The 9,508-nt window shown below is 52.7% G+C and overlaps 1 protein-coding gene across 1 annotated transcript in view; it reads left to right on the top strand.

Moving 5' to 3' along the window:
- The window catches only part of Slit1 (slit guidance ligand 1), a 143,589-nt gene that overhangs the window by 89,458 nt on the left and 44,623 nt on the right, over positions 1 to 9,508 (top strand). The window contains exons 5-13 of the mRNA XM_021151346.1: positions 2,279 to 2,350; positions 3,344 to 3,415; positions 3,820 to 3,891; positions 4,223 to 4,386; positions 5,380 to 5,527; positions 5,898 to 5,969; positions 6,367 to 6,438; positions 7,811 to 7,882; positions 8,704 to 8,847. Coding sequence (XP_021007005.1) covers positions 2,279 to 2,350; positions 3,344 to 3,415; positions 3,820 to 3,891; positions 4,223 to 4,386; positions 5,380 to 5,527; positions 5,898 to 5,969; positions 6,367 to 6,438; positions 7,811 to 7,882; positions 8,704 to 8,847 — 888 coding nt within the window. The remainder of the gene's footprint in view (positions 1 to 2,278; positions 2,351 to 3,343; positions 3,416 to 3,819; positions 3,892 to 4,222; positions 4,387 to 5,379; positions 5,528 to 5,897; positions 5,970 to 6,366; positions 6,439 to 7,810; positions 7,883 to 8,703; positions 8,848 to 9,508) is intronic.

Genomic DNA, 9,508 nt, shown 5'->3' with positions numbered 1-9,508 from the left:
CACATTCTCTAGGGCACACCTCCCTGTGCACCCCACATTCTCTAGGGCACACCTCCCTGTGCACCCCACATTCTCTAGGGCACACCTACCTCTGTACCCCACATTTTCTAGGGCACACCTCCCTGTGCACCCCACATTCTCTAGGGCACACCTCCCTGTGCACCCCACATTCTCTAGGGTACCACCTCCCTGCTCACTCCACATTCTCTAGGGCACACCTCCCTGCGCACTCCACATTCTCTAGGGCACACCTCTCTGTGCACCCCACATTCTCTAGGGCACACCTCCCTGCCTGCCTTTATCTTTTCTGAACCTCCCTGCTTCCCTGTGGTCAAAGGCGGCTAGTGGCTTGACTGTATCTTCTTACCACCTCCCAATGCCTCTGTTAACATTGGTCCTTCACTTCAGGGATCTCGAGGGCCTTGGTCAAAGAGCCAAGCCCCTCACAGAACACGTGTCTGAATCTATTCACTCTACTGTAATGAAACACCTCAGGCTGGATGACTCATTAACAACAGGAACTTATTTCTTGTGGTTCTCAGTGTCAAGATTCAGAATTTGGTGTGTGAGGAGAGCCTGCACTCAGACTCCCGGGAATCAGACACTATTGTGTCCTCTAACAGCGCTGGGGCTGGCAACTGTGCAAGGCATCTTTGCTTTTACAATTTTTCCATTGCATTAATTTACTTACTCTGTGTGTGTGTCTGTGTGTGAGTGTCTCTGTGTGTGAGTGTCTCTGTGTGTCTGTATGTGTCTCTGTGTGTGTGTGTGTTTGTGGGGGATCTGTTGTGTGTATCTTTGTGTGTGTCTGTGTCTGTGTGTGTATCTGTGGGTGTATCTGTGTGTGTGTGTCTCTGTGTGTGTATGTGTCTGTGTGGTGTCTGTGTGTGTGTATGTCTCTGTGTGTGTATCTGTGGGGGTGGTCTGTGTGTGTATTTGTGTGTGTGTGTGTGTTTCTGTCTAGGTCTGGGTCTGTGTGTGTATGTCTCTGTGTGTGTATCTGTGTGTGTCTGTGTGTGTGTGGTGTGTGTGGGGGGCCTCTTTGGGGGGGAGGTCTGTGGAGGGGTGTCTGTGTGTGTTTGTATGTGGGCCTCTGTGTGTGTGTGTGTGTGTGTGTGTATCTGTGTCTATGTGTGTGTGTTTGTGTGTCTGTGTGTGTTGGAGGAGAGGTACCTGTGCCATGGCACACAACATGGAGGTCGGAAGACAACTTGCAGGAATCAGTTCTCTCTGTCCACCATGGGAATCCCTTTCATCAGGTTCTTGGCCTTCACACCAGCTCTCTGGGGCTTTTGTCCATTACATTCCAGTCTTGTTCCTGAGAGCTTGTCCCTGGTGTACCCCTCCTGCAGGCCCCATCTCCCAGCACCGTCATTTCTGTGACTAGGCTCCAGCCCAGGGATGGATGAGGTTATCTTCAGGCCACAGCATGTGTCTCTGAGCCCTCACATGTGGGGGGTCCCACTGGTGGGATGCTTAGAGAGCATTTGGCCGAGACTATGCATTTCACACATAGAACAGGGGAGACAGTGTAGCCGACGGTCTACCACTATGTAGGTTCAGAAACACCTACGGTCGGCGTGTCCTGTCTCTCCTTCCTGAAGGCTTTCACTACCTCAACCTTCAATTGCCCACTGATGACTGTATCATCAGTTGCCTCAAAAACAAACAACCAAGACAAAAAAAAAGTTGATCTGGGTTCTGAAGAAATTGGGGGTCTAACCTGGGTTTCTCCTACAATTGCTAGGTTCAGCAGGGAGCTAGCTGGGACTGAACAGTCTGCAGGAAGTGGGCATAGAGCCTTGGTTTGTGGCATGGTCCCAAGGGGCCCAGGCTTTCTTTTGCTCTGTGATCCCCCAGAGTAGACTTGGAATCAGAGCCAGCCTAGTTCAGGACCGGGTGAGTCACTTGGTTCTGTCTCCTCCATCCTCTAGCAGTCACAGCTTGCTTACAGCAAAACAGAGGGGAAGCCAGGGCCACAGAGGGCCATGGAGAGCTCTCTCCTATGCTTCATTGGGGTTTGGCCAACCATGGGGGCCTGCCAGTGCTGATCACAGCTACACACCTCTGCCCAGAGGGGAGGTGACTGGGGACAGTGTCCCAGTGTCTGCCAGGACAGAAAACTCCTAACTACCATTTACTCATTCAGCCAGTTGACAAAGCAACTAAGAGCCCATCCAGACTCTGGAGTGGGGTCACTCATGAGGCCAGGAACCTCTCTTCTTATTACCATGACCCTCCTGACTGGTACCCTCTCTTTCTCTGTTTGTCCCCCCAGGGACCTGAGTGAGAATTTTCTCCAGGCTGTGCCCAGGAAGGCTTTTCGGGGAGCCACAGACCTCAAAAATCTGTGAGTAGAGGCTTGGGATGGTCACCCTGGCACACCCCTATCTGTACCATGTGTTCTGAGCCACCTTAGAGAGAATAGGCAGAACCACATCTTGATGGTGACTCTGTGTGACAGCCCCATATGTGCTGACAGTGTACTCTCTGGGGACTGGGGACATGGAGTATGAACCATGAGGTGCCAGGCCACATTCCCAGCCCCTAGCTCTCCAGTGTCCTCTGGCTTTTGGGGTTAGCAGCTGGTTTTAGTCTCCTCTAAGTTATACTGCAAAGCTGCTGCAAGTCCGTTAACATTGCTGAGCCTTCCTATATTGTTTGAGAAAACAATGTGCCCCCCACAAGCTTATTCTGAGGTTGAAATGAGATGAGGAAATACGTACACTGTGCTGGGTACTGTTTAAATGTGATAGCTTATTAGTATTCAAATTTATTCCGGTCCAGGCTTACCACCTCCTGAGGTCTGGCTACAAACAGAAATGGCAAATGCCTGGCATGCTTGTCACACACACCCCCCTCCCATGCCTGTGGCAGACATCGGTAATCGATCAGCACATTCTTTCCCACTGAACTCAGATCACAGCTTCCATTCGCCCTGACGGCAGCGCTCCAGGTAGCCAGGGCTAGCCAATCTCACTTGGCATTCAGCAGAACTCTGTCTGCCAGCCCCTGCTGCCACTCCTCCTGGATGACTCTCATTTGTCAGCTGCCAACATAACTCTAGGTGGTCTCCAAAATGTGAGGGAGGGATGCCTGCTTCCCAAGGGAGATACGGGGCTGGGTAGAGGAATGTAATGGGACTTTTATTTCGATTTATTGTTTGAACTGAAAATAAGAGGAAATCGGCTTTTATGGATAGTTCCTTTGGACTGGCACATGCAAAATAAATGGTTGACATTATTACTCTCCTCTTTGGAAATAATGGAGTGGTCTGTCAAAATGTTCAAGCCCCTGCTCTGGGCAACGCTTCCCCTCCCTACAGCTCCCCTCTGCTTTACAGACAGCTGGACAAGAACCGGATCAGCTGCATCGAGGAAGGGGCCTTCCGTGCCCTACGGGGACTGGAGGTTCTGTGAGTAAAACCCAGGGCGGCCATGGGTGGGGAGCTGATGTAGTTCAAGGTCAGGGTCACACCTCAGCTGCTCAAAGTCCCCCCAAACAGGAGGTTTGGGCATTTTTCTTTCCAACAGGAGGCTAAGAGGTGGCTTTTTTGGGTGTGTGTAAACTGGCCTTTCTCCTATGGCTCTTCTGAGTTCTGGCACCCTGTCCTCCCAGATTTAGAACCCCGGGCAGGGGTGACAAGAGTGCAGTCACCTGCTCAGCTCTGGGCTGTTCCTCCACCTCGGTAACCAGAGCAGGGTTGGCCCCTGTCTAGGTAAAATGTCACAGCTGGCGTGAGAGGCTGTATATGAGCAGACACGTCTCCTGCAAATCCCTGCTGGGCAGGTGTTAAATATGTCCATCTGTCCCTTTCAGGACCCTGAACAACAACAACATCACCACCATCCCTGTGTCCAGTTTCAACCATATGCCCAAGCTTCGGACCTTGTGAGTCGCCTGGGCAGTGAGAAGAGGGTGTGGGTGTGGGTGTGGCTGCCCTCCACAGCCCAGGGGGCAGCCAGGGTAGGCAGGGATTTGAAATTGAAAGTCAACCAAAGTCCCTTGTGCTTGGTTTTTCCTTGGACAACAAACGACTTGGTTTTGTCCTTGGAGTTGAGGTGGGTGATCTGGGCAAAGGAACTCAATGACACCAGGCCATAGAGCAGGCAGGGAGAGCAGGGAGCTGGGAAGGGGCAGTCCTGAGTTGGGGACTCCTGCTTGGGGAGATGGATGATGGATCGGCGGGGTTCTGTTCCTGTGAGCTGCTGTTCTCCGGTAGCCGGCTGCACTCCAACCACCTGTTCTGTGACTGTCACCTGGCCTGGCTCTCTCAGTGGCTGAGACAGAGGCCCACCATCGGACTCTTCACCCAGTGCTCCGGTCCCGCCAGCCTTCGGGGCCTCAATGTGGCAGAGGTGCAAAAGGGCGAGTTCAGCTGCTCAGGTGGGTGCCCGTGCCCTTGGCCTTCCCTTGCTGGCTCATCCCCCTTGTTTATGATGAGCACCCACAACCACTCACTGATGTCTACGCACCGTCAGTTCCTCTCTGCCGACCACCTCTGGTCTATGGCATCTTCCCCTCCCCCACCCATGTTTTCCCTGTGCCCTCTGTTCCTCCACTGTCTGTCCCCTTCTGTCCCAGTCTCTGTTGCCTCTCCCTCTACCCCATGCCTTCTCCTGCTCCATACACCAGTCACTCCCGCTCCTCCCCTCCCTCCTCCCCCCTCCTGGCGCCCCCTCTGCTTCACCACAGCTGTGTTAGTGGATTGCTTTCCTTGGCTTCCAGCATGGGAACGGCAGAACTCGGCCCCTATGGGGAGTGAGGATACCAATGATGCTATCGTCGCAAAGCAGAATACTGTTCAGCCATTAGTAGGGAGAGTTTATAAGGGGAGGAGACCCTCCCAGTGATGCCAGGAAAGTGAACTTCACAAACAAGAGTCAGGGATCTTAGGTGCTGCATCTCAAGAGTAGCAAAGCATGGGTTCTGACATCACACAGTGGGCATGGCCCCGGTTTTGACACTTAGTAGTTGAGCCATGTCAATTTCTACCAGGAAATGGATGCTAGAAGGATCCTCCAATGGTGGTGCAGGAGGGTTCATGTGAGACTTGTGGTGTGGAGCACAGAGCTCAATAAACAAATTCCATGGATAAGAGGATACTATATCTGGAAGGCTGGGTGATTTGAGCTTCAGAACTCTAGAATAGAATTTTCTAGCTGATCTTGAATCAGCTTCGAGAGCCGTCAGCTCTGTCCTTGTAGTTGCATGGACCCTAGACATTCAGTGTGTTCTCTTGTTCTTGCACCCCTGGGGAGCTCCTATGAGTGAACCTCCTCCACAGACTGCCACCTGTGCTCTCCCAGCAGCCGATCTGGAGGGGGCAGGGGAGCGGCAATGTGAGGCTCTCTGACATCACACCTCCTGTCTCTGCAGGCCAGGGGGAGGCTGCGGGAGCACCTGCCTGCACCCTCTCGTCCGGTTCCTGCCCAGCCATGTGTAGTTGTAGCAGCGGCATCGTGGACTGCCGTGGCAAGGGCCTCACCGCCATCCCTGCTAACCTTCCAGAGACCATGACGGAGATGTGAGTGCAGGGCTAAGCAGGCTGTTCTGTCCACCAATGAAGAGTCCGCCAATGGGAGGTAGCACCCCAGCTTTCCCAGGTTTCCCGAGCTCCCTGTACAAGGCTGGGAAGCTCCCAAGCATGAAGGAGAGGGTATCCCTTCAAGGTCCACACCCAACCCAGTCGGCTGGGGCTGCCAGCGTGGGTTTCTTACTGTAGCATCACCATGGGGTCCCTTCAGCCACAGAAAGCTGGGATTTGGGGGCTCAAATCACAGCATGTGTCCATCTCCTTAACCAATATTGGCCCCACAGGGGAAGGGGTTTCAGGGACCAGTAGTTGGTTGCTAAGGGTGACCCTCAGTCTTCTCACAATCTTCTTGTCCCTGCAGCCGCCTGGAGTTGAATGGTATCAAATCCATCCCACCCGGAGCCTTTTCTCCCTACAGAAAGCTGCGCAGGATGTGAGTGCAGGCCTTTCCTGGCAGTCTCCAGCTATCAGGAGGAAGAGTCTGGGGCCAGACCTGTCTCACAGCCTAGGCTCAGACCTTGACTCAGACCCAGCCTGGCCTTCCTGCATCTGGGGCTGTTGACTGGGATATGAGGTGGCAGAGTATCTGTGAGGCCCTGGGAACCAAGTTCAAGCCTGGCTCATGTTCGAAGCTGCTTGTCACTTTATCGTGACAATGGAAGGCCAGTGAAAAGGCCTTAGGGCCCTGGGACGGAAAAAAAGTAGCCTGTGGGTGTTTGCCTGAGTGGGCAGCTGGCCTTTTTAGTTTTTAAGAGTCTCCCTCCCCCATGTGGTTGGGAGACCAGGTTTGCAGCCTTGGGGCAGCCACCTTCTCTCTGCTCCCCTTGCAGAGACCTGAGCAACAACCAGATTGCAGAGATTGCACCCGACGCCTTCCAAGGCCTGCGCTCCTTGAATTCCCTGTGAGTAGAACGCCCAGGTCTGGTGGGCTTTGTAGCAGGCCAAGCTCCCGATGGTTCGGAACCACGTTAGGGAAGACAGGAGGCTGTCAGCTCCCAGCTTCTATGCATGCCTTCTCATGGAGGAGAATCCAAGCCGATAGGTACCGCCAGCTGTGGACGGTGCACATGAAGTTGTGCAGTGTGCAGCCCCCACAACTGTGCATGACAGCCTGAGCACGCACTGGCACAGTGGAGATGATCAGACCTTGGGTGGCCTATAGGGGTTTTGTTTTGTTTTGTTTTCTCCTGTGAGATATGAATACAGTTACTTTTCATTGGATCTCATGTCCGTGTAGAAGAGACCAAAGGTCCATTTCAACGCATCCCTGTCACTCCTGGGGTCAAGGCCAGCTTCCTACTCTCTAGGAAACTGCATGCTGGGATCAAAGACACGAGTCTCATGTTGTCTGTTTCCACCATAGCCAGCCCTGGCCTCATCTTTCTGCCCAGGTTTCCCCTCTTCTTCATCTCTACCCTGCAGCCTCCAGCACAGCTCAGGGACAGGCATCTGACCACGTCTTGAGTCTGGCTGTCTTCCTGTAGGCTGCCGTCTAGTTCCTCCCCCATTCAAGTCACCTTCTGTGGTCCCCATGTGGTCCTTACCTCAGGAGGCCCATCTCCAGGAGGCAGGAATGTACCCTCCCTGTAGGCTAGATTTCTGCTAGACTTATCCCTGCTCTGCCCGCCTCTGGGAAGGTTCTCCAAGCCATATCTGAGGAGACGACGTGCAGGCTTTTCACTCTGACTGATGACACTAGGAGTGAAATGCACGCTCCTCACTGCGCGTGATTTCTTTATACTGTGTTCTTCCCCACCCCCCACCCCCGCCCTCTCATTATACACAGGACTCATTCATGCTCAGTGCAGGAAACTTTGCAAATATCAAAGTGTAAAAATACACCACTTGCAATCCCACCACCTATCACACGTGCTGTCTGCCGTTCTATTTTTTCCCCCACATCTCTCTGAAAATATGTTCCTCCTTCCTGCCTGGAGACTGTTTCTCCTTTGGATCTGAGACCGAATTACTTTCTCGTGGGGCCCTTCTGAAGGGCATCTCTGCAGACTTCTGTGGGGTTCACTGGGGTTGGGAAGGGCAGAGGGGGTGAACACAGGAACAAAATTACACCCCCAATTGCAGAAATCTAACCTATGGGGAGGGAATGATCCTGCATCCTGGAGATGGGCTGCTTGAAGACTCATTACTGCCACCTGCTGGCAAGATGCTGTAGTAACCATATTGGTGGAGAGGCTGCCTGTGGGTCTGCAGAGCCCTGCTGGGGTTTGGCAAAGCTGCCTCCTCTGACCTCCCCTTCTGCTGTCTTTTCTCCAGGGTCCTCTATGGCAACAAGATTACAGACCTGCCCCGAGGTGTATTTGGAGGCCTGTACACACTCCAGCTGCTGTAAGGAACGATTTTAGGGTATCCTTAGGCCCACATCCCTCTGGCTTCCCAGAGACACTCCCACCCCACTCTGTTCTCTACCACAGGTTTCAGATGTTTTCTGTTGATATTTTTAACTTGGGGGTTGGTAGAAGCTAAGGGTCTGTTAATATAGCCCAAAATTGTGACCTTATAGTACTCAGGGTGTCAGATCAGCTACTAAGGTGGGAACAATCCAAGAGAATTTGTGTCTAGATTGTCCATATTCTAACTCTCCTCAATCATGAAGTCCTGGTCAGGCCAGCAGCCTTGTAGAATCTTTAACATGGGGTGTGACTTTTTCTGGGAACTTCAGTTCACAACACACTTGGGGTACAAGACTCACCTGAGACAGGAACATGAAGACAGTCTGCCCCAGGAAGGCTGTGCAGCCACATGTGGAGATGGAGGCAGGCTTAGAGCTCTTTGCTGGACATCAGGACCCAGAGGTTCATGGGGTGTGACCTGTGTTCTTTGGGGACAGGGCTGTCTTTTAGAGGGGTCCTCAGGTCAGCTCTGCCTCCTGGAGTCAAGAGAATTTAGGCCAGGAATCTAAACCTAGACAATACTATATTGAAACACCCCTGTGTGTGCATGGGGGCCCTATGGGATCCTGGACAAGAGGAACCTCTCTATCCCGATGCTATCCTGCAGTCAACTTGGAGACTCACCATGTGGACAAAGATGGAGAAGGCACTGTGGCGTACCCTAAGGGCCCCAGTGTCCAGGACCAGGATGGTGCAGGGCGTGTGAAGGGTCAGGCCTTGCCCCTCTCTCACCTCCCAGCCTGGCTCTGCCTACAGGCTTCTAAATGCCAACAAGATCAACTGCATCCGGCCTGATGCCTTCCAGGACCTGCAGAACCTCTCTCTGCTCTCCCTGTATGACAACAAGATCCAGAGTCTCGCCAAGGGCACCTTCACCTCCCTACGGGCCATCCAGACACTGTGAGCTTCTCCTCTTCCTATTTCTCTCTCCCCACCCAACAGGTGGGCCTAGTGTGGGTACAACATTGGGGTCCAAGTAGCAGCCTCTCCTCGACTGCTGTGTACAGTGAGGTGTCCTCCCACTAAGGAAAGATGTCTACAGACTCTTGAATGATCCTGGGTCACGGATCAGTGAAGACTCTCATTGGCTGGGTGACCCTAGGACAAGTTAATTCGCTCCCCTGAGCCTTCCTCTTAACTCTCCATAAAATAAGGGCATCTTCATACAGTTGTTATAAGATTAACAGGTGTTTACAACATAAGCGCGCACAGAGATGTTGGCTAAACGCCAGCTTGAGTTTACTAACGGCAACGTTAACGGCGTCTCTGGATTCAAAGCCGTGTTTCCACATTAACAGCTCTATGTTCTCAGGGATGGCATATCATTTAATCAGCAACACGTTCTTTTCTTAGAAGTTCATTAAGTAATAGTGCATCTGGAGAGTGGTAATGCTGAGTCTGATGGGAAACAGAGAAACCAGGAAGCACTGAATCTAGTCTCCGTCACTGTGGAGAACTGTGCTCCTTTGATGTGGGATGCAGTGCTCCCTTGATGTGGGATGCAGTGCTCCCTTGCTGAGGGATGCAGTGCTCCCTTGATGTGGGATGCAGTGCTCCCTTG

Source organism: Mus caroli, chromosome 19 (assembly GCF_900094665.2).
Source record: "Mus caroli chromosome 19, CAROLI_EIJ_v1.1, whole genome shotgun sequence".
Classification (NCBI taxonomy): Eukaryota; Metazoa; Chordata; class Mammalia; order Rodentia; family Muridae; genus Mus; species Mus caroli.
This window is presented reverse-complemented; position numbering and strand designations above follow the sequence as displayed.